Genomic DNA, 21,489 nt, shown 5'->3' with positions numbered 1-21,489 from the left:
CAAGACGCGACACATAGAAACTCAAAACGCGCTCATGCTGACGATGGGAATTTGACATGTTTGCGGTCCCGCTTAACATGGCAATTCAACTATCTTCTATTCGCAGTAGTTAACCTGAAGGCGTAACCATCTGAATTTGTCGTGACGATATAGACACAATTCGATGAAGACTGTTTATCGCTGTCAATGACATATAGGCTGTTGTGAACAGAATAAGATGTATATTGATGCAACACACCAAGTGGCGAGCAGCACGTAGGCATGTCGTAGTCGTTGGGACGTCACCACGTACGTGGTTCTGACGTTTATAAGGCCGAGTCATACCATCACCGCTACAATTAACGTCACTTTGACGCCTATAAGTTGTTTTTGCTACGAACTCTCTGAGCGTGAAATTAACGAGTTCAGGTTGTCCTATACAAAGGAAAAGATAGTGAGAATGACTGACACCACAACAGCATACCAGGCACTTACAAAACACTTGGCCAAAGCAGGATACCATTTTGTCTGTCCCTCTCCAGAGACCCAAGCCAGAGTGGTGCAGAAGAGAAGTTTGGCTGCATACAAATACGCTAATAATGGGGAGGAATTCTTCGGCTGGAATTTGCCATGTGCTAGGTATGTGTTCGTCCATGTCACCCCCGCCGAGGCTGACAATTCCAAAAGGCAGACGCTGGGATTGATGATACCCGATGTCATTTTCGAAAGCTTACTCAAAGCCTCCATCATCGAAACTAGCGACAACGTTCATTACCGGTCTAAAGTTCGAATCTCCAACTTCTATCTACCCGCCGTTCCGAGTCTAGACCTCGACCTTGGGGCTGCACCACTCTACTATGTCCACTCTGCTTTTCCGGCATCATCAGATTCGGTGTTCTTCGGGCCCGATACGTATCTTTTCATCGCCTTCCTACGTGGCATGACGCGTCACCTACTAGACCCACCCAAGTCTATAATAGATGTGTGTTGCGGTTCAGGAGCGGGTGCAATACACATGGCAAGAACATATCCGCACGCACAGACGTACGGTATGGATTTGAATCCACGTGCGCTGAGGCTGGGCAGTGTGAACGCAAGTTTGGCGGGTGTCAGTGTCGACTTTCAAGAGTCAAACCTCTACGCTGCTGTATCACATAGGCTCAAGTCCTCCGGTGTTGACCTCATTGTTAGCAACCCGCCCTACATTGCCTCAAGTTCGGATGGTGAAGACCTACCTATATACGCAGATGGTGGTGCCGCATGTGGACTTGACATATCCAGGAGAATAGTGGAAGAAGGAATGGAGATCTTGTCTCCAAGCGGCATCCTTGTACTCTACACTGGAGTCGCGATAGCGGCTTCATGCCCTGGTTATGACACATTCTTGGCAACACTCAAAAGCATGGACAACGTAGACATAGTAGAGTACACGGTATTGCATCCAGACATGTGGTCGGAAGAGATTGGCCAAGGTGCGTATGCGGATATTGGCAGAATACAAGTTGTGGGAGCTGTGTTGAGAGCGAAGCGTTGAAGCAGGAGAATACCACAACTTGGGCGTTTCGGAATCGTGGAAGGCCCTCCAAGGGTTATTAAAACGCCTTAAAGATAGTTTGCATGAACTTTTCTTCGATTGATCAGAAAGCTATCTCGCCAAAGATATAATCATAGATTTCTCAAGATTTATTTGCATGAGTGGCTCCGCCAAAAGGCTGAAACGTCAGCCAGAAATCCCATCTTGTAGTCCTTAGGTCTGTGACCTGTAACTTCGGATTGTAAGGTCGGCTTTGAGAACCTGAGTCCCAGGAAACGGAGAATTGTGTAAATAGAATGCAGATAGAGAAACCCTTACGACGGTAGCATGTAAAAGCTCAAGACAACAAGAAGTAAATTGTATAGTGCAACAATCTGGACAGTAGGAGTTTTGTAAGCACTACATGTCTGATCGCATAGTGTGCACGGATCGATAAATTTGGCCTGTTCTCGCTGGTTCGAATCCTGCTACATACAACGAAACTTGATTAGCAAAAACCGACGGCTTGAAAGTGGCTAGATCTGAGAGCACAAAAAGCTCTAGCTATGCGATGCAGTCTTGATTTTTGTATAGGCAGTCTTCATTAGTAGAGAAGAGTTATCCAGCTGACATATCCGGATTCCGCGACTTCCGATACTTCACTCGAAACTAAGTTGAATGGTGTAAATAAAGATCTGATCACAGATCTAACCATAAACAGCTGAAGCTGAATCTTTAGCGCTTACTCCTATTAATAAAGCGATAAGACTATGTAAAGATAAGTATCTTCTCTCAGGTTCTGGAATAACTTTCGTACTTAATCACTCAGGCGTTGTCTTTATTTTTATTAAACTATTGTACTCTCGCAATATCCTTTTTTCCCGTCATGACCGTCACACAGATCATACAACTGGACTCGTTCAACCCGAACATCTCGAGCAAAGAGCTTCACGGTACGATTCAGAAAGCCATGAAAACTGTTGAAGAAAGAGGAGGAGGTGCTCGTCACGTGGTCTTCTGCACTCATGTCCAAGACAAGAGTGCTGTTCAAATCATGTCAGAGTGGAACAACGATCAGAACAACGTAGCCTTGGAGCATCCGTCAAAGTCCAGTACCTTTGTAGCAAGCATGCACCATTCCTTTGGCTCGCCAGCGAGTACCTTTCACGTCTCGTTCTCTCAATCGATGTTCGGACTCGGCGGGCCTGCTTCAGCGAATGTGATTGAAAACGTACAAATATACTTCCCTACTTCTCAGGTCACGCCCGAGTTCCAGAAGCAAATCGAGCAAGATTTCGCCAAGTTTAATGAGATTGTGATGAGAGGCTCGCAGGGAGATGTGGGATTGGCGACCGGGTGGGTTCAGGAAGAGCAAGAGCACAAAGATATCACGGAAGAGAAGGCTAAGTGCTTTTTTGTTATCCGGGGATGGGAAAGCATGGCCTATATCGAGGAATTGACGAAGCAGGAGGTCTACAAAGAGGCCATACCGCTACTGCTCGCATGGAATGCGCCGTTCAAGTTGGTACGTATCTGCGCTTTGTTTTATGCAGTGTGAGACGATGTAAAGGGTAACAAATAATAGTGGCATATCGATCGCAAATTTCTACACTGCACCGATCTCGATGCGTAAATCCAATATTGACATCACTGGATTACTAATAACGTTCAATACCGCATGCACACTTCTGACGGTATGAACAGCACGTCTGAAGTGGGCAGAATAGAAGCTGCCGTTTGCTCCTGTTGTTGGATGAACAGACCAGAAGAGGAACATGGCATTTTGATTTTCTCGGTCGAACACATTCATAGGTCTCAAATCAACGGTGTAAGTATAACGATCAATCACATATACTACGGTAAACCTATCCTGAATTATAAATCATGCCAGAAAGGTTGGTTCTTAGCGTTGCTACTACGAGACATGAATGGTGTCTGTTCCTAGGGCAGCCACAAGACTGTGTAAGCATAGTTCAATTTCGACGAGGCAAAGCAAGGAATGCAGACAAGAGCGTGCAGCTTTTAGCAACGCAAGAGAATAAACGTAAAAGCGCATCCTGTGACAAAATTAAGCTGAGCAGCCTGTACCGAGCGATTGATTGACAGGACAAACTGCATAATGACCATCCATCTCCGAACCACCAGATCGGAGCTTCATGGTCGGTTCCTACCGCAAGCACTCAGTTCCGAATTTATCACTAACAAGTGATTGGTCGATTGCCACATATATGTCCCACAATTCTAACCTGTATGGTTGTGTGATTCTGATTGAAAACACCAACATATAATATGTCGAAGTGCCTTATGCTACCAACTTTCTGACGTAGCAAATTTGCACAGAAACTGCATCTAGGGGTCCAGGGTGTTAACGTCAAAACTTCCTGGGCGTTGAGGGATTGCACGGCTCGTGCATAGTGCACCATGTCTCTAGCGCAATATACTGCTGACCAAGCCCGCAAAAGAAGCGAATAGAGGGCGATTTGCTCCTTCTCGCAAGCAAAGAAGAAATCCGACGACAGTAAGATTGGTCCACAAAATGTGTGCGATGGGAGCCCGGGAAGCCATGCAGCGAGCAAACGACATTCATTCCAGCCACCAATGCAGCAATTGCGGCAAGGTGTACATGCGGCGGGACTTGCGAGATCGTCATAAGCGCCGCTGTATACACACTTTCACCAAATCCAAACGGTCGAAGAGACGGTCATGCATCGCATGTGTTCTATCGAAGCTGGGCTGCGAGCAAGAACAGCCATCATGCCGCCGTTGCTCGAATCGCAACATCTTCTGTGATTACGTGGGAGATACAACGAACAATGTCATCCGTGGAAACGGTGACATAAGCCCACAAGCAGCCACTTTTGAACTGCTCGGGGGTCAAGTTGCAAACGGCGATGACGCCAACTCGCCAGCCTACGGCACCACCGAAAGCGAGGTCGTAACACAGTTCTAAGCAGATTTCGGCGACGGTGCAGCTTTGCCCGATATGGGAGGGACCATGTCAGACAACATCGCCTCAGGTGTTGTGTTAGGTGAAGAAGGTCGGACCAATGATGTTGGCAGTGGTATTCGTTGCGTGCAAGTTTCCATTAAACCCTCGACCAACGAAGATGACTGGTTAGGAAGCCAGCTGAATAAAGAAAGACTCCACTTCGAACCTCTGTGGAATAACATAGCCCCGCCGTACAAGATGGGCACTGGCGCACACAACAGTGCACATCATTTCCGCGCGTCGCCAGTCATGTCCAACGTCCGCATTGCCGAGCCTACATATTTTCCCAACGGTGGCTCGCTAGCGCTGGACAGTGGGAAGCAGCAAAATGGGCATGCTGAGAAGTCCATATATAGGAGTGCTGTATCGGCCAGCGACATGGGTTGATGTCATCATGGGCTTTTTGCCCATGATGATATCCCGATCCTCTCCTGCCCCGCCGTTCATTCACGACCGGATTTACCAATGTAGTGAAGGAGACGTTAAAGAGCCCATCGCCAGGGCCATGGTCTGCATCAATGCGCACATCGGTGCCATGCCTAGTGGTCGTAATTTCGTAAATGAGATGGTTCACCATGAACGCGACGGGATCCTTGAGTCATTTGTAAGAAGCTTCGCACTCAAACTAGCAGCATAGCTGGGATGTGATCATCAAACGGATGCAAGCTAACACTTCATCGAATAACAGCACGAGTGCAATTCAGAGATTGACATGATAGCAGCTCTTCATGCCTTAACTGTCTACCAGATTCTTGCACTCTTTGGCGATTCGAAGGGACAAATTCGAAGTGGGGAGCTGCATTTACCATATTTGCTCAAGGTGAGCGCCCATCCTTATACGAAAGGCAGGCGCGACAAACTTTGAGTCTAATGACAACCAATCTAGATGGTTCGCAAAGTTGCGCAAAGATATCAACAAGACCTCGTAAACCCCTCAGCCGACTCTGCATCCTATAATTGGAAGCGTTGGATCTTTGTCGAAACGCTTCGCCGCACTGTGTTCCTCGTTCACGCCATGAATGTTCTGTCCGCCCGTTTGAAAAGACAAAACCCATTCTTCCATGAGGCACTAGATGATGACCTCATTCTTGACATGCCCTTGCCAGCTCCCGCTTCCAGGTGAGAAGCAGATTGAGAAGGACAGTGGTTGTTTGCGTGAACCGAACTACCTCAAAACTTGATGACTGGGAGGATAATGCAGCAGAACCAATCCAGCATACCTATGGATGCCGACATGTTTACACAAATAGTTATCGCGACCTTGAAAATGATGATATGACTGACATACGGCGTCATGAATATTAGCACAGTGTCAATAAGCCGACGCGAAAAGACCAATAGATTTCAGAAATGGATTTACCTGTACAACAATTGGACAATTTCAAAATTTGGAGCCCGCAGATGAATCAGCGTACTTAAGCACAAGTTGAGAACTGATAAGTTCCCATTAGCATGTACACAATCACCAGCTTCAGGGCAAGTCTATTATAAGCGAGCCAAGATACATTGTTATGCAAGGTCAATGAAGCAGCGTACAATATAAGTATAAGTAGGAAAAGCTTTCATGGACGATTCAACAGTTGAAGTACACTGGCCTCAAGCTGACATATATATTCACTGAAGTCTTTGTACATTGGCAAGCCTCCTCGTCAGTACTATACTGTGAGAATTTCACCCCCTCAATTAGTTATGGGGATTTAGTTGGGTTTGGAAAGCTCCCAATGTGCCATCACGATATACAATACGTCTCTAATGGAGATGATGTAAAGAAGTTAAACCCTCTGCCAGAGCACAAACTTGGTCCCGAAGCCACGATCCGCCCTCAACGCACTGGCTAAGACGTTGGTTCTGTTCAAAGAGACAATATTGCCTGGGTACAATTTCCCAAAGAGCGCAAGGCCAAGCAAAGGCTCAGTGATGGAGAAAACGTGGAGAGTACTCTGCTCCAGCTCAGGCTCCGATACTGAGAAGACCAAGCCTGGCAGAGAATGTGCGTCCTTGACCACATGAAATATAATGTTTCCTAGGTTCGATGCTTGGCTAGGCTCACTCTTGGGAACATCGTTTACATAGCGCCGACCGCGGGCGATTTGACCTTGACAAACACTGAACACTGTTTTTGGGCGACATCTGAAATCAACCTCGACCTTAAGATGAGCCTGGGAGCTGTTAAGGTTTGGAATGGTGTGACTCTTAAGTACGCACGCGACCCCTTTAGACTGAACTGTGTCTGAGGCTGATTTTGTAGTGTTTGGGGGCAATACACTGCGCTTGGCCGACTCGTATGACGTGTACTCATAACTGTAAAGCACTTCAGACATTGAATTGGCTTCACGGACAGGATAGTATCGCAGCAGGCTGCTAGACAACGATCCACCCATGAATGCCGGTAAGACGGTGCCTTGAGAGTATTGGAACCCAAAGCCACCAGACGGCAAGCCAGATGCCGTCAGGACTTTGGGGCAACATCAATTACAGCTTTTTGGGGGAGGAGGCGACCGGAGATCAGGGGCATGATGAAGGCGTCTGTAGGCTTCTCAAGCATGCGCAAGCCCTGTAGTGCCAGTTCAGAATCAGCCGCGATAACGATGGGGACTTCGTCCCAGTTCTCAAAGGGCATGAGTGCGTTGCGCAGTAGCACAATCCGGTGCGACCACTCGTTGTATAGTTGCATTACCGCAGAGTTGCCGCGTGGACTCATCAGCTCCCCAACTACGTCGCAAGTCCAAAGATGGCCATTGCAGTGACTCGGTATCTTCAAGTTCGGGTCCGCATTCTCAATGTCTAGAGACTCACGAGCTTAGTCGACAAGGGCCGCACCAATGATATCGGCCTGGCTCCTCATTTCTTCTCGTACCGCAGGAGGCATGATTTGACCCAGACTTGATTCTTAATAGGGAAAATAAGCTAGGTCGACTAGAGTACTAGGATGACATGACATAACAAAGCCCGGTGACATATGTTTGAGCATCTTGCTAACCTAAGTAAGTTATGCTGTTTAGTATCACTTGTCGATATGTAAGAGCGAGGAGCGGACGCTGTGCTTCCGAGCCGGGACAAGGGTATCACAATTACAGTACTGGTAGCGGAACTCCCGGAACTTCTAGGTCCGGTCAATGCGCTGGCCAAATAAGTCCTGCACGCTCCGTTGATGAAAACGAGTTTCCACCAACACCTCGATTCCCAATAGCCTTTTCGCTGATTGAGACTCGAAGCAATGCCATCCGTCAGTCCGTTTCAGATTGCCATTCCTGAGGAACGACTCCAAAGGCTGCGCCAGAAGCTCTCGTTGACCGATTTTCCGGATGAAGTGAACCTGGATAGCGAATGGGAAAGAGGATGCCCCCTGGAGAAAATGCAAGAGTTAGTGCGTTACTGGCTTAAAGAATTTGATTGGCGGAAGCAGGAGTGTCTGCTCAACAGAATGCCTCAATTCACCTATGCGGCGGAGATTGATTTGTTTGGAAGATACAACATTCATTTTGTTCATCAGCGAAGTCAGACGCAGAAAGCCATCCCACTTTTGTTTGTACACGGATGGCCTGGCAGCTTTGTGGAAGTCAGCAAAATTCTGCCACTTCTCACGAAAAGCAACCAAGATAAGCCTTCGTTTCATGTAGTCGCACCCAGTCTGATCGACTTCGGCTTCTCCGATGCCAGCGGAAAGGTATGTACATGGGAAATATGATAGGGAAAAGACAACAGCTAATTCTGCTACTAGAAGGGTTTCGGAATGGATCAACACGCAGAGGCATATCATAAACTTATGTGTTCTTTGGGATACCATGTCTATGGTAAGATCAACGCTTGAGTTACGGTGTACCGACATACTGATTTCATGGGCAGTTGTCCAGGGAGGTGACCTTGGATACGCCGTAGCTCGATTCATTGCCTGGAAATACCCGGAGTCATGCGCAGCTCACCACACCAATATGCCGGCGCCTAGTCCTCCCAAAAACGACATCGCAGAACTAAGCGCAGATGAATTGCAAAGGATGAGGTTAACACAGGATTGGCAGAACAATGAGATGGCATACGCTATGCTTCACGCTACAAAGCCCCAGACGATAGGGTACAGTATAGCTGATAGCCCAGTTGGCTTACTCGCATGGATTTATGAGAAGCTCCATGGCTGGACCGATCAATACCCATGGTCCAAGGATGAGATTCTCACATGGGTGAGCATCTACTACTTCTCGAAGCCTGGTCCCGCCGCCACCCAACGCATCTACTTGGAAAACGAACAGAGAACACCTAAAGCTTTCGATCAGGCAGCAAGCTATGTGAACGTGAAGCTTGGTATCTCTATGTTCCCCAAGGAGATACTTCAGCTGCCATCAAGGTGGAACAGGACCTTGGGACCGGTAGTGTTCGAGCGCCGGCATGAAAGAGGTGGACATTTTGCCGCTTGGGAGTGTCCTGAACTCCTGGTTGCCGATCTAAGAGAGATGTGCATGAAGAACAGTGATATCTATGAACACATACAGACCTCGAGTGGAGCCACCATATAGATATCAATACAAACAACTCTCATCTATGTCTGATACGCAGCAATAAATTTTAGAAGCTTCATAAGTGCGTTAAATTGGCGTTATCGCTGACTGTAGATGTGTGAAGCTATATGTTCTTCATGTCATTTGAAGATGCAACAACAAACTGTTAATCGACCCCTTGGTAATAGCTAACGAGGTGTTAGAGACCACATTTGATTGTACTATGTAATGGAAGTTTACTTAGTGCCGCAAAACCTGTGCCAATAATTGTGGAGAAACGTACTTTACAGACTACGGGTAAAGGGCGGTCCGGAACGGCTCCAGTTCCGGAACTCTGCATCGGTCCGAAAGCAAGCGCATAACCATTTGAGAGCGATGTGATAGTACAGAGTGCTTTGGGGAAATGAATGCTGGCATAGTGGACTCTCATCAGTAGCTTCGTCCGTGAATTTATGTCCTACAACCCTGGCATGACCTTACACTGGGTAGTGTTGACGCGTTGGCATGCAGGCCTTGTGATCCACCTTGAACAACCCAAGGTTTCATATTTGCTGGGATCTCACGGCAAGGGCCAATAAAGAATCTCGAACTTTAACTTTTCGTCCGGATTTGACTCGCCTTGCAGACATGCTCTCGGGCCGGGTTTATCACGCCTAGTGTGCTGAAGATAGCTTGGATCACGAGGCATGCACACTGCACGTTATAAAGTCCACTATCCTGTATCTCAAAATCTACCTGCATAGAACAACTATTAGACTGTTTGTTTAATCTAGTCTTACTTTCTTCAGCTGGAAAACCTCTCACTCAGTGCCCAAGATGGGGATACTCAAAGGGCTCAACAATGTCGACTTGTCCCGATACAGCAACTGGCACCTTGCTGGACTCACTATCATCGGCTTGTCTCTGCTTTTTACTATACACTGTATTGTTTCAGCTGTTTACCACATCTTCCTTTCACCTTTACGAAATGTTCCAGGTCCAAAATTGTGGATTGCGTTCCCATCCCTTCAACATATCGTCTTTTTGCGAGGAGATCTCGACAAAGCCCTACTGCAGTTGCACAACAAATATGGCCATGTTGTTCGAATAGGTCCTAGAGAGGTCAGCTTCAACAATGCACAAGCGTGGCAAGAAATCTATGGACATGGTCAAAACTTTGCCAAAGCCAACTTTTTCGAAGAACCGGAGGGACTGCCAGATCATCTGATTTCTGCCAACCAAGCCGATCACAGCAGATACAGAAAGGCCATGTCCAATGCGTTCTCGGAAAAGTCCCTTCGTCTCCAGGAACCGTTGATCAAAGTCCATGTCGATCTCTTCTTGAAGCGTCTCCGTGACCTCTCGGCACTCGGCGAGAAGGTAGATATGGTGAAATGGCTCCATCTCGTTACGTTTGACCTCATCGGTGATCTTGCTTTCGGCGAGCCCTTCGGATGCCTTGAAAAATCCGACGAAGGGAGTTTTGTGCGAGATATGTTCTACTTCATCAAAGCAGGCGCGTACCTCAAGGTGATACAGGATTATGCCCTTCTCAAACGGTTACTTTGGTTTCTGACCCCGAAACATCTCGTTGAGGCACGTGCTGCGCAGCTGCACCTGGCACATACTGTTTCAATGAAGAGGATGAACAACTCAGAGCAGCAAGGCCGTGGAGACTTCATGGATTCCATGGTCGAACGACGTAACAAACCTGGCGGATTGACAGACCTTGAGATCATGGTCAATTCCAACATCCTCATCAGCGCTGGGGCCGAAACTTCCGCCACCACTATTTCTGCCTCAATATTTTACCTGCTCAAGAACCCCACCGTCTTGGCCAAAGTCCAGCAAGAGGTCAGATCTGCTTTCCAGAATGCAGAAGAGATTAATTTCATCACATCCACGGCGAGATTGCCTTACATGATTGCTAGCATTACTGAAGCTATGCGAATGTTTCCTCCCTTGCCAGGCACACTTCCCCGTTTGACACCCGACAACAAGATGACTACGCTATCTGGTTATGACATACCGCCAAACGTAAGAGCACATTCTTAATAGCGGCCCATTATATACTTACATCTGCTAGGTTATAGTTGGCGTCAATCAATGGTCCGCCAATCGCGACGAGAGGAACTTCCATAGGGCCAACGAATTCATTCCAGAAAGATGGCTGAAGGAGATCAACAAAGACCCCACATCGCCGTTCTATCATGACCAGCGCGACGTGGCGCAGCCCTTCAGCGTGGGACCAAGAAACTGCATAGGTCGCAACTTAGCCTACACCGAGACTCGGACCATTCTAGCTCTTCTGCTGTTCGAGTTCGATATTGAGTTATGTACCGAAAGCCAGAACTGGCAGGATCAGAAGACGTGGTTCTGGTGGGATAAGCATAAGATGTGGCTTCGGATTTGTAGTAGAAATGGGTAGTTATAGTAGGGTGTCGCACAATGGAGAGTCATGGTGTTCGATTTGGTTACACGTTTCTTGGCCTTGAATCTCATCCACCAATGATTTTTTAACAGGTTGTATTCTTTGATCAAAGATTGCGAATTCCCAGAACTTGAGTTATAAAAAAACTCTATATAGAACATCATGTAGATAGCTAACGACTCGAGGAGAGAAGTCATCGACCGATGACGCTCGACTATCTAGACGGATGCACAAGACGCCGCCACTCCCGACAGTAGCTTATGTAGCTCTAGCGTGTCTTTACGGGCCATTTTCCGATACCAAATTTAGAACCACCTTACTCGAATGGCAAATTCGCCCCGCTTGCCAAGGCGTTTCGGACTAATGATACGAGAGATCTACTCACCGTATCCTCATCATATAATTGGCGATTGCCGTATTGGAAATCTTTCGCGATCAATCCAACCATTGTATTTCGCCAACATGATTGCGGCATCACTGTGGGCGTATGTTTTCCTGAGCACTGCCTGCGTCTCGGCTTATGACGTGGACCACAAACGTAGTGCTGTAACTGATGCAGAGTATGTGCATTCGAAAGCAATGCTGGACGCTTGGATATCCTTTCTAATACTTCCATTCAGAGCTTCAGTATGCGGTACTCACATTGACCTTGAATCTTCCTCCGCTTCCGAAGCGTACGCAAGACGGGGTAATGCGAAGCAAGTCATTCGGTCTAGACAAGCAGATAACTCATCTGTGCTACTACCTGTCGACGTGGGCTGCCTCAGATTCGTTAACATGAGTGGTCCCATATTGACTGTTTGTAGGTTTACATGCAAGTGCTGAGTACCGATGGAACAGAGCTAGGCGGCGACATCAGGTATGTTTGGACTTGCGCCTCGACTGCGAGTCCACAACGGCATCCATGAACGGTTATTACAGCAAAGCCGTGGCTAACGATGGCTTAGCGATGCAACGATCGATGCACAAATGCAGATCTTGGACGATGCTTTTCGACCGGTCGGATTCAAATTCAATCTTGTTGACACAGTTCGCACGATTAATGAGGAATGGTATTAAAGCCCTTGGGTTCATTGAAAGCGCAAGTCGAATCGCTTACTCATTGTCTGTTGACCAGGTATTACAACCTCAAGATCGCTACTACATACGAAGACGAGGTATCGTTGGCGCTTCGAAAAGGTGGCAACGCTACTTTGAATATATACACTATGGGGTAGGATAATCCCTTTGGATTGCGCCAAATCAAGCTGATTATCGACCCCAGAGGACTTAATACCACAACCTTGGCGTGGGCCACCGTAGCCTCCCAGCTGCAATACCGTGCAGCTTATGACGGTGTATTTTTGAACGGCACAGGATTTCTTGGAGGTAGCGACCCGACATTCACTAAGGGCATCACGCTTGTTCACGAAGTTGGCCACGTACGTTCATATTTGCTTAATGTAGCCCAGAGCTTTCTCGAGAAAAGAGATTAGAGATAACCAATGCTAACCTGCTTCTCTAGTGGTTTGGGCTGTATCATAACTTTGCTAGCGGCTGCCGACAAAGTTACGACTACGTATGTTCAATTTCCTATCATTTTCGAATCATAGATATAACAAGCTTGCTAGGTTGATGACACTCCAATCGAAGACCAGCCAAACGGTTTTGGGGGTTGCCCAATTGGGAGGTTCGCTTCTACCCTCAATACTAGTACCGCGCGGTCTCAGCTTGCTAACCTGGAAAACAGGGATTCGTGCCCCGATCAACCCGGTTTGGATCTCATCCGTAAGTCAGGTCCAAACAAAAGTTGCAGAGAAAGAACTAACGCGAATGGTACTATCTAGACAACTATATGTCGTACTTCGATGATGACTGCCGCAACTCTTGGACTCCAGGTCAGATCCAGAGGATGCGAGAGCAGATGGCGAAGTTTCGCGATATCGTTTACCCTGGTATTGATGTAAATGATATACCAGAGGACTCGTTGTGAGGATTCGCTCAAGGATTCGACCAGGTCCTGCACCAATCGCATTTGGCTCTCTGTTTTTCGTCAGAGATCGCTGCCTCATGGGCTGTGCATACGATAACACTTCAGCGTTGGTAATCCAACAACAATGATGGATTAATGCTCGAAGTTCAGCTGTGCGAGTATTGTTTATATCATAATTACAGCTCTTTGTAGAGCATAGTTATCTCTCAGTAGTTTTAATCGTAGTCGTTATTGCACTTGAGCTCTTCAGTTTTCATCGACTTCGCCTTGCATAAGGCATCGAAGCCGAGAACACCTTGTTACTCTCGCGAGTGATGTAATAGGTAACATCGTCGCGCAGCTTTTCACCTCTATCCCTAAGCTTTCGGACTTTCACACGGACAAGACTGACCTCATGGCCACTAATAACGGTGTTGGACTACAACCTGCGCTCCATTTCACAAGCTCTAGTACCTTTAAAGTTCAGAGCCGTTGTGTCGACCAATTCAGAGGAGACTTGAAAAGAAAACTTCATAACAGCTGGCGTTAGAAACGCTGCTAAGGTCTGGCGGTTGGACACGCCCTCCTATCAGTCGGCTATTGACTATTTCGCGAACATTGAGGAGGGAAACCAGGCCACTCAACACCGCGATCCTACAGATGGTCTCATCCACCACCAAGAGAACCGGATGAGCGATGAAGAGTGTTCGCCTGGAGCCGAAATCCGTTTTCAAGGCGTGGTTCGGAACGACCGCAAGCTAGGAGAATCAGCTCGCAAGATGGGTTATGGGTCGTTGTATGTTTCGCCGTGATTGTCCATAATATTATTGAATTGGATATAATCCATTCAGAGCGCTGCAGGAGTGATCAATCACTTTCGAATGTTTTGCAGATGTTATTGGATATCATCCTCAAAAGATCATCCTCCAATCTCGTCCTCCCGCCACGACCCTGGTCACTAAGAATACAACGAAAGCTGCAAGATAAAGTCCTCCAGCAAAGATTATCAAGCCTGCGTATTCTCCTCCATTTGCCTCCAGGACGGCACCGGCAGCAGGAATACCTATCAAGGCAGCAAAACTCGCGATAGAAAACGTTGTTCCATTCCTCTTTCCGTAGTCTTCAATTTTGCACACTGAACCAACGCAGACAGGGGTCAGACTAATGGCTGTGCCGGACCAGAAACCAAAGACGACTGCAAAAGCTGTTATAGCTGCCTCGTTGCGCAGAGCTGTAAGCCATAAAGCGAAAATAAGCGCTGCGCATGTTAAAGACGTGCCGATCATCACGTTGAATACACCGAAACGGTCGGCAATGTAGCCAGGAAGCGCTCGTCCGGGAATAGCACCGCAGTTGAGAAGGGCACTGAGAAGGTAGGCATGCTGCCGTTCGACTCCAGCGTAGATGGCGTACAACGAGATAAACGAGTACGGGATGAATACTGCGAACTCCACCAGAAATACAGCGAGAGTAGTGAGCGCGTAGTTGATGTCCTTCAGTGCTTTGAGATCGATAGAAGCCCCGGCATGCTTGTTGTTTGGTAGTCGTTTTTTCAACAAGATGCAGGCGACAATGCACATGATGAGGCATACCAACCCAACGATACGCATTGTCCAAGGGAAGCCGATAATCGGGGCAAGGTAGAGAATCAAGAGTGGGAAGACGACTCCACCTACACCTCCAGCTGTGCAAGCTATACCGATTGCAAGAGCCCGGCGCTTGCAGAACCAATGGCCTACAGCAGACACTGCAGGCGTAAACAATAAACATGCTGAAGAGCCGCCAAGCACGCCAAAGGACAGCAGTAGCTGGTAATATTCTGAATATGTCTTAGTCTTGAAGATTCTTGTTGATTGAATCTCGATGCCACTTACCTGTAGAGACGCTCATACACATGATAGCCGCAACCATTCCAACGCTTCCGGGCACGATTAGATATCTTATATCATGGGCGTCGAACATCGGGCCTACAGTCACATGTTAGATTTACCACAAGGGATTGATGACCGAACAAGTAGGTACTTACCGACTTGGGCACCGCCTATGTATAAGAAGAATGCATAAGCACTGAAAATCCAGCCAATGTTTGATTCGGAGTAGCCGTGCAATTGGTTCTCGGAGACCCATGCTTGGAGAACACCAACAGTATTGAGCAATCCCATGGATGGTATCATGGCACACCATGCGCCGAGGACCACCGACCATGCTGTCGCACCACCCTCAGGATACTCTGTCTCCTCGTCATCATCGAGATGTTGCAAGGATTCCAACGGATCGTTGCACCCATATTCTGATCTGGGTTCGATACTGGCAAGCATTGTCTCTTCAATTCGAAGACTAGCACGGTCGATTTGGGGTGGTATTGTAAGCGACATGGTGCAATTGGACCTTCACGAGTACAACTGTACTCAGGGTTAGGGAAATGTGACTTGGGCCAGATAGCGTTCCCAAGTATGGGGATGAGATTAGATTGACGCTGTGCTTTTACTTGTTTGTGTTGAAATTTCCGCACATCAGTCTCGCTGACAAAATTACTTTCAATGTTCGAGTTTTTCCACAGCGGCAATGTTAGCTCCGGGGGTTTCGTTGGGTCAACGCGTCGAGTCATGTCGCCATGGGTACTTGCTCCAGCGCGGAATTCCCCGACCAAAACCGATTCGTCCAATAGCAGCCATGTTTGCCTACAGGCAATTCATACACATGCGCTTCGAATCTTCTGTCATTACGTTTCTTCGCAGAATTAGTGGAACGAAGGAATTTATCTCTGGGAGCCGTAGACTTGCACAATTGTTGGCGACACATGCAGGAACAACTCGCGAGTCGGAAGTTTTGGTGTCGTCCAGCAGCGTGCGTGATGCTGTCTAGATGATTATCTGTGTGTGCATGTACACGTGTGAACAGTTTTTCGCCGTCGAGTAGTCGCCTGCAACTGCGTCAAGATTTCGAGGAGTAATGCGCAATAGATACATTCTCAAAGGAGCCGTCGGATGATATGGGAAACAACCGAGTATGATGTCAGAGTGAGACCGACGTGCAGTATCAGACGCGTCGAGAGACCATCGACGACGCGCTCAGGTGCTGTGCTCTCATTGGTCAGCACGTCTGGAATGGGTAAGCTAGTCAATTTGCGCCCGCGTTTCCTCAGCGCACCCTCTACAGCACACAATGCAGTTTAAGGAGCAAAGCATCAACTGGTATTCCAATTCGATGGGTCTTATCATCATTCCACCTTCTACCGTATCAATAACAGGTGCGGCTACTTATCGTGCGATCCGTGTCGAAAGGCTTGAGCGAGAGACCAAGTGCATTTGCCGATTTAACTTTCTCGACAAGATTTTCGATGCGGAAGTCTGTGAAATTATACAAGATTCCTCAATAGGATGCATATAGTTCGTATCGCAAGGCTCTAGTAGTGTGTCTACTAGCTGCTTTGTAGGGGTAGAAGGGGCCGTTTTTGCTCGTATGTTGCAATGGTTTGTACTCGCCTTGGAGTACGTACATCTTGACATTACGCATTGTGATCCACGAAACTAGAGTATTTCTACTCGTGAGAATCACAGCAATAAGCCGACTTTGAATTTCCTTATTGCATGTTGTGAACTTATTTCAAATCAACTTCTCGTCTTCCTTGACCTTGTTTTGCTTATACTCTTCAAAACTGAACCCTACCTCGTCCAACGTTCTACAATCGGCCCTCTTCTCCCCAAGCTTGCTAAACGCCTGTCGTATAGCTGGGAAGTTCTCGCGGCACCAGAACTCCCACTCACCCCACACCGGCGGCACCATTCCTTTACCGTCATTATCTAACTCCGCCTTGGTTGTCGCGCTGAGTGCCCAGGCGGATAGCTCGTTGATGTACTGCCCGTCTTTTGGGAAGTGGAGTAAGTGGAATGCGCGTCCATCACCCGCTTCTGCCTTCTGCTCGTCTTCCCATTTCTGCATCTCATCAAGGGGCGGCAGGGAGATGCGGCCCGAATATACGCGTGCCAGAACCGAGGCTTGAGCTTCTGCGACGGGGAAGGGTATGACTCGTTGTGGTAGCGCGAGGAAAGATAGTGTTGGTTTTGGCACATAGAAGAGGTGCTTGTACGTGTGGTTGACGTGGCTGCCGTCTGTAATCAGTTTTGGGGTAACGGCCGAGAGAAAGGGGAGACTATAGAAGTAGCCTGTTGCAAAAACGATGGCGTCGACGTCATGAACAAATGTGCCATCTGAGAACTTCACGCCTCGTGTTGAGGGGTCAAAGCGTGTGATCTGTGGTAGTTCGCGCCGTCGTAGATCGGTGGGTGTAGCGCTGACGAAGAGATTGGTGGACTTGCTAGACCAGAGCAGTGGGAGTTGGCAGTGCTCGGCGATTTGGTTGCTGATATCGGCACCAGAGGCTGAATTACCAACAACTATGACTTTCTTGCCTTTGAACTCTTCGGGACGACGGTAGTACTTTGAATGAGAGATCAGATTCGGATGGGTCTTGTTCCACTTCGCGATTTCGGGGATGTCCGGAATATAAGGCGTAATGAAGTGTCCGTTTGCTACTATCACAACGTCGTAGGTTTCGTTTGTGGTGGTGGAAGTGCGTAAGTCGCGAGAGGTTACGGACCACGCGCTGCCTGGGTCGTCACTTGTTGGAACAACCTCCGTTACCTGAGTGGAGTAGCGAATCGTATCTTCGACGTCCTTGCCGTAATCCTCGATGTACCTAAGCACGGTCTGGTGCTTGGGAAAAAGCGGACTGTCTTTCGGCCAATCAAGGTCTTTGAATCCCATCAGCCCTCGCGGGATGTTCGTCTCGAGTCTTTCGTACATTGGAGATACAAATGTTGACCCCTTCGAAGCGCCGTTGACATTGGCCAACGCCTGTTTCCAGATTGGGTCTTGATTTTTTCCATAGGGATTCGTTTGAGGCACTGTGAATAAATCCTCGTTTCTATCATCAGCTGTGTAGTTCCAGATGCCGCCATCTCTTGGGCGTTGCTCAAACAAGGCAATTTTAGAGAATGCCTTCTCTGCGCGAAGATACCTGACATGGTCAATGTGTCGCCCTAGGCATATCATCCAAGACATACTTTGCAGCTGTTAACCCAGAAGGACCAGCCCCTATAACGGCTATGCTCTTTGCTCCGACGGACAGCATGGCCGATGACGGGCCCTTAGAATCCCCCATGAGTAGTGGCGAAACGGGAGGTAATATCACATTTACCAGTGAGAGATGGTTCAAAATCTCACTACCATACACAAACGTATCAAAGACAAAAACAGAAACCCAAGTTTCTGCAACAAAATCTGCAACGTCAACATCAACGCCAAGGAAATGGCATGATCAAGCGATGGCCGGCATGGATCGGAAATTGTCGGAACACGTGGGGATGGCTCGGGCTTCATGCCTCTTTGAGTTAAGTACGACTATGACATCACCGACCTGTCCAGCGCCGCGAGCTTCCTCCACATCGCTCGAATACCACCGTAACATTTTCTGAGTTCCACCTAGTGAGAAGTGTCAAAGTTGAAGGCCAAAGCAGCATATACACCTATAAGCCCATTGTTCCATATCACAAACAAGCTCGAACGGGTTGTCCAGTTGTAGATGATCTGCCCAATGTGTTCATGTAAGATCCTTGATAAGAGTATGGGTACACCAAAGGCCAAGTGAACAGTAGTAGATCTTGTTGCGATACACTCCGTCGCAATCATGGTCCTCGCGCGTGTGATGCGAAGTTCGACGGCAAGGATTATCAATCAGTGCGAAGGAACTTATCATGCCACGCCTTGATGCGACTAAAAGCCATGTCAATCAGTCCCGGGTACCGCACTATACTAAACATCAAGTCGCAAGAGAGACTCATGCATAGTATCCTCTGCATTGATCTCAGTGTCGACAACAACTTCCAAACAATCACTAATCGATAGCAATGGAGCTTGGCTTTTTTCTCAACTCTTTTCAAGCACAAGCTCCGTAGTGGTGTTATCACTGGAAATCTCCACAACCTGCCTCGACTTACCATCTTCTGTAGCAGTCTTCGTAGTTATAGTTCCGAAGGTTTCCGTTACTATGAGAGAGTATTTGTCGCTGCCATTGAACGTGCCCCCCAGCGATAGCGTGACCGACGCATCTGCTGGCACAGCCAAGTCCTTTCCATTGGCATCTACCTTGACCAGCCATTGTAAGACAGTACTCTGCGTTGCTGAGATGCCCTGCTGAGCACTACCAGATGTAACTGCGAGCCTGATCTGGCTGTCGCTAGCCAAGCCTATGTTCCTCATGACAACAGAATCGAGGTCGCCTGCGTTGGTTCCTTGCTTGAAAGGTCCGACCCCCTTGAATAGCGTACCGTCGGAGCCGCCTGAAGTGAAATTTGTCTCAATGGTGCTGATGGTGACCGTAGCCTTGCTAGTATTTTTGCCGACGATGTCAAAACGATTTGTGCCCACCCTACTCCACGACCATTCAAGCCGGTTCGCCGGCGGGGTATCCAAAGAACTCACAAAAGTATGGCCATACTTTTTGATCCAAGTCTCCAAAGGTGAGAGTGGCGGTCCTCTGACCAAGGAGACGATCCAGCTGACAAGAGCAACCACAATGCCGATCACAATCATTATAGGACCAGCCCAGGCGCAAATTGCGAGAACCGAACTCCATATCGCGACACCGGCCAAGCTGAGGAGTATGATGCCATCTGCAATTGTGGCCAAGACAATTAAGACCCACACGATGGTGTTTAGTATGCTGTCGACCAAGGGCCGATCTAACCAGTGTGTAAATAGTTCGATACCCATCTATATTAACAATGCGAGATTGAGTACAGCAGAGGCTATCCAGAACTAGTTTACGCGCTAATTGAATTTTGCTCTATTATAGGTAGGGTTAATTTACATGTATATATAATTAATATACTCTTAGTAGTTCTACTAAATCTAGCTATTATATTCTAGATCTCTTATAACTTTATATTAATAGAGATTTTTATTAAGGTAGAGAATAGAAGAACCTATAATAGGATAGGCCTAGTAGAACCTTAGTAAGTAAAGCCTTAGAGCTTAGTAACCCTAACTACTAATACCTACCCTTAGCTAGCCTACTAGAAACAGCTAGTATACTACTAGAAGAACTATAAGTAAAGAAAAGCTAGTATTATAGATTCTTAATAAATTTATTTAATTTATACTAGTAACTACTCTTAGAGTTAGCTCCTTATATTTAAATTTACTTATAAAAATACTTCTAGGTATTAAAAGTACCTTAGAAACTACTAGTAGTATATCTATTAAAAGAGATACTATAGTTATTAAGCTAAAAGTAAAAGCTTTATAGCTAGTAGAAATAGGCTTTATATAAAAAGTAATTAAAATATACCTATAAACTATAGTAGAATAGAACTTAGATAAATAAAAAGTTTTACTAAAACTTTAGCTAGTTTCTTAGAGTCTCTAAAAGAATAAATAATAAATAATAAGGTTTATAAATATACTAATTTTAATAGCTAGTCTATTATTAGTAGTAGCTAAAAAATTACTAATTAAAGAATCTAATAAAGAGTTCTTCTTAGAAGAACTATATAATATACTATAAATACTAACCTAAAAGATTAACTTTATTAAAAATAATATACTACTACTACCTACTTCTTTTAAATAAAAAGTCTAATAATTAGAAGAAGAGGTATATAGATTAAAAGTAGTTCTAGTACTAACCTTTTTTATAGTAACTACTAGAACCTATATAAAAAGCTTAAAGATACTAGATTTTAACTACTTTAATAGTAACTAAAAGAACTATTAAAGGTTTTAAACCTAAATAAACTATAAGCTAGAATATAATATTAAAGAACTAAAATTAGGCCTTAGGTATATCTTTAACTAATTAAAAAGGCCTATAGCTAGTACTACTCTATTATAAATAGATTATAATAGAATAGGTACTATAAAAGGCCTATAGATATTTTTAAATAAATAATTTATAGATAACTTATATACTAAAAGAGCTAAGTAAAAACTTTAAACCTTTTAATAAAGAAAGCTTTTCTTATAATACTTTAACATAGAATTTATAAGGCTAGCCTTTAAAGTAGAAGAAAAGAGTAATAATAATAACTTAAAAATAAGGTATTTTAGTGCCCTATAGCCTAACTTATAAGACTAAATAATATCTATAAAAGT

At 46.3% G+C, this 21,489-nt stretch overlaps 11 protein-coding genes across 11 annotated transcripts; 7 read left to right on the top strand and 4 right to left on the bottom strand.

The window, feature by feature from the left end:
* Positions 1-439: 439 nt before the first annotated feature.
* On the top strand, positions 440-1,893 carry P153DRAFT_350280 (S-adenosyl-L-methionine-dependent methyltransferase; the record flags this gene model as incomplete). The annotated part of the gene is made up of 2 exons (XM_033666283.1): positions 440-618; positions 667-1,893. 2 exons carry the CDS (start codon positions 440-442, stop codon positions 1,511-1,513), a joined length of 1,026 nt encoding a protein of 341 aa, XP_033518732.1. The 3' UTR covers positions 1,514-1,893.
* A 569-nt stretch (positions 1,894-2,462) lies between these two features.
* Positions 2,463-3,050, top strand: P153DRAFT_301958 (uncharacterized protein; the record flags this gene model as incomplete). The annotated part of the gene is made up of 1 exon (XM_033664417.1): positions 2,463-3,050. The coding sequence occupies one exon, from the start codon at positions 2,463-2,465 to the stop codon at positions 3,048-3,050; it is 588 nt and encodes a 195-aa protein (XP_033518731.1).
* Positions 3,051-4,028: 978 nt separating this feature from the next.
* On the top strand, positions 4,029-4,442 carry P153DRAFT_390372 (uncharacterized protein; the record flags this gene model as incomplete). The annotated part of the gene is made up of 1 exon (XM_033670919.1): positions 4,029-4,442. One exon carries the CDS (start codon positions 4,029-4,031, stop codon positions 4,440-4,442), a length of 414 nt encoding a protein of 137 aa, XP_033518730.1.
* A 429-nt stretch (positions 4,443-4,871) lies between these two features.
* Positions 4,872-5,604, top strand: P153DRAFT_435105 (uncharacterized protein; the record flags this gene model as incomplete). Its single annotated transcript, XM_033673131.1, has 3 exons — positions 4,872-5,085; positions 5,230-5,301; positions 5,368-5,604. The coding sequence occupies exons 1-3, from the start codon at positions 4,876-4,878 to the stop codon at positions 5,602-5,604; spliced, it is 519 nt and encodes a 172-aa protein (XP_033518729.1). The 5' UTR covers positions 4,872-4,875.
* A 649-nt stretch (positions 5,605-6,253) lies between these two features.
* On the bottom strand, positions 6,254-7,350 carry P153DRAFT_390370 (uncharacterized protein; the record flags this gene model as incomplete). Its single annotated transcript, XM_033670918.1, has 3 exons — positions 6,254-6,936; positions 6,981-7,265; positions 7,302-7,350. The coding sequence occupies 3 exons, from the start codon at positions 7,348-7,350 to the stop codon at positions 6,254-6,256; spliced, it is 1,017 nt and encodes a 338-aa protein (XP_033518728.1).
* A 305-nt stretch (positions 7,351-7,655) lies between these two features.
* Positions 7,656-9,032, top strand: P153DRAFT_350274 (epoxide hydrolase). The gene is made up of 3 exons (XM_033666282.1): positions 7,656-8,148; positions 8,203-8,275; positions 8,328-9,032. Exons 1-3 carry the CDS (start codon positions 7,699-7,701, stop codon positions 8,990-8,992), a joined length of 1,188 nt encoding a protein of 395 aa, XP_033518727.1. The 5' UTR covers positions 7,656-7,698; the 3' UTR covers positions 8,993-9,032.
* Positions 9,033-9,719: 687 nt separating this feature from the next.
* P153DRAFT_435103 (cytochrome P450) lies at positions 9,720-11,543 on the top strand. The gene is made up of 2 exons (XM_033673130.1): positions 9,720-10,990; positions 11,040-11,543. Exons 1-2 carry the CDS (start codon positions 9,791-9,793, stop codon positions 11,379-11,381), a joined length of 1,542 nt encoding a protein of 513 aa, XP_033518726.1. The 5' UTR covers positions 9,720-9,790; the 3' UTR covers positions 11,382-11,543.
* Positions 11,544-11,804: 261 nt separating this feature from the next.
* P153DRAFT_370790 (zincin) lies at positions 11,805-13,515 on the top strand. The gene is made up of 10 exons (XM_033669119.1): positions 11,805-11,944; positions 12,005-12,137; positions 12,191-12,243; positions 12,332-12,436; positions 12,502-12,597; positions 12,649-12,805; positions 12,889-12,942; positions 12,995-13,053; positions 13,114-13,151; positions 13,211-13,515. Exons 1-10 carry the CDS (start codon positions 11,847-11,849, stop codon positions 13,354-13,356), a joined length of 939 nt encoding a protein of 312 aa, XP_033518725.1. The 5' UTR covers positions 11,805-11,846; the 3' UTR covers positions 13,357-13,515.
* A 731-nt stretch (positions 13,516-14,246) lies between these two features.
* Positions 14,247-15,653, bottom strand: P153DRAFT_379462 (MFS general substrate transporter; the record flags this gene model as incomplete). The annotated part of the gene is made up of 3 exons (XM_033669872.1): positions 14,247-15,154; positions 15,210-15,302; positions 15,362-15,653. The coding sequence occupies 3 exons, from the start codon at positions 15,651-15,653 to the stop codon at positions 14,247-14,249; spliced, it is 1,293 nt and encodes a 430-aa protein (XP_033518724.1).
* An 881-nt stretch (positions 15,654-16,534) lies between these two features.
* Positions 16,535-18,603, bottom strand: P153DRAFT_426399 (flavin-containing monooxygenase). The gene is made up of 2 exons (XM_033672599.1): positions 18,402-18,603; positions 16,535-18,355 (listed from the first exon to the last, which is right to left on the bottom strand). The coding sequence occupies exons 1-2, from the start codon at positions 18,497-18,499 to the stop codon at positions 16,942-16,944; spliced, it is 1,512 nt and encodes a 503-aa protein (XP_033518723.1). The 5' UTR covers positions 18,500-18,603; the 3' UTR covers positions 16,535-16,941.
* A 660-nt stretch (positions 18,604-19,263) lies between these two features.
* Positions 19,264-20,109, bottom strand: P153DRAFT_435099 (uncharacterized protein; the record flags this gene model as incomplete). The annotated part of the gene is made up of 1 exon (XM_033673129.1): positions 19,264-20,109. One exon carries the CDS (start codon positions 20,107-20,109, stop codon positions 19,264-19,266), a length of 846 nt encoding a protein of 281 aa, XP_033518722.1.
* Between the last annotated feature and the right edge of the window lie 1,380 nt (positions 20,110-21,489).

Source organism: Dothidotthia symphoricarpi (assembly GCF_010015815.1).
Source record: "Dothidotthia symphoricarpi CBS 119687 unplaced genomic scaffold P153scaffold_23, whole genome shotgun sequence".
In the NCBI taxonomy this organism is placed as follows: Eukaryota; Fungi; Ascomycota; class Dothideomycetes; order Pleosporales; family Dothidotthiaceae; genus Dothidotthia; species Dothidotthia symphoricarpi.
The sequence above is the reverse complement of the archived record's forward strand: the minus strand, read 5'-3'. Positions and strand labels throughout refer to the sequence as shown.

Excerpts from the sequence above, each read along its gene's own strand:
- P153DRAFT_350274 (XM_033666282.1), top strand. The coding sequence starts at position 7,699 with ATGCCATCCGTCAGTCCGTTTCAGATTGCCATTCCTGAGGAACGACTC. Across the intron at positions 8,149-8,202 it reads TCTCCGATGCCAGCGGAAAG|AAGGGTTTCGGAATGGATCA; the intron begins GTATGTACATGG and ends TTCTGCTACTAG. Across the intron at positions 8,276-8,327 it reads TTTGGGATACCATGTCTATG|TTGTCCAGGGAGGTGACCTT; the intron begins GTAAGATCAACG and ends TTTCATGGGCAG.
- P153DRAFT_435103 (XM_033673130.1), top strand. The coding sequence starts at position 9,791 with ATGGGGATACTCAAAGGGCTCAACAATGTCGACTTGTCCCGATACAGC. Across the intron at positions 10,991-11,039 it reads GTTATGACATACCGCCAAAC|GTTATAGTTGGCGTCAATCA; the intron begins GTAAGAGCACAT and ends TACATCTGCTAG.
- P153DRAFT_370790 (XM_033669119.1), top strand. The coding sequence starts at position 11,847 with ATGATTGCGGCATCACTGTGGGCGTATGTTTTCCTGAGCACTGCCTGC. Across the intron at positions 12,598-12,648 it reads TTGAATATATACACTATGGG|AGGACTTAATACCACAACCT; the intron begins GTAGGATAATCC and ends TATCGACCCCAG. Across the intron at positions 12,806-12,888 it reads TTGTTCACGAAGTTGGCCAC|TGGTTTGGGCTGTATCATAA; the intron begins GTACGTTCATAT and ends CTGCTTCTCTAG.
- P153DRAFT_426399 (XM_033672599.1), bottom strand. The coding sequence starts at position 18,499 with ATGGGGGATTCTAAGGGCCCGTCATCGGCCATGCTGTCCGTCGGAGCA. Across the intron at positions 18,356-18,401 it reads TCTGGGTTAACAGCTGCAAA|GTATCTTCGCGCAGAGAAGG; the intron begins GTATGTCTTGGA and ends TGACCATGTCAG.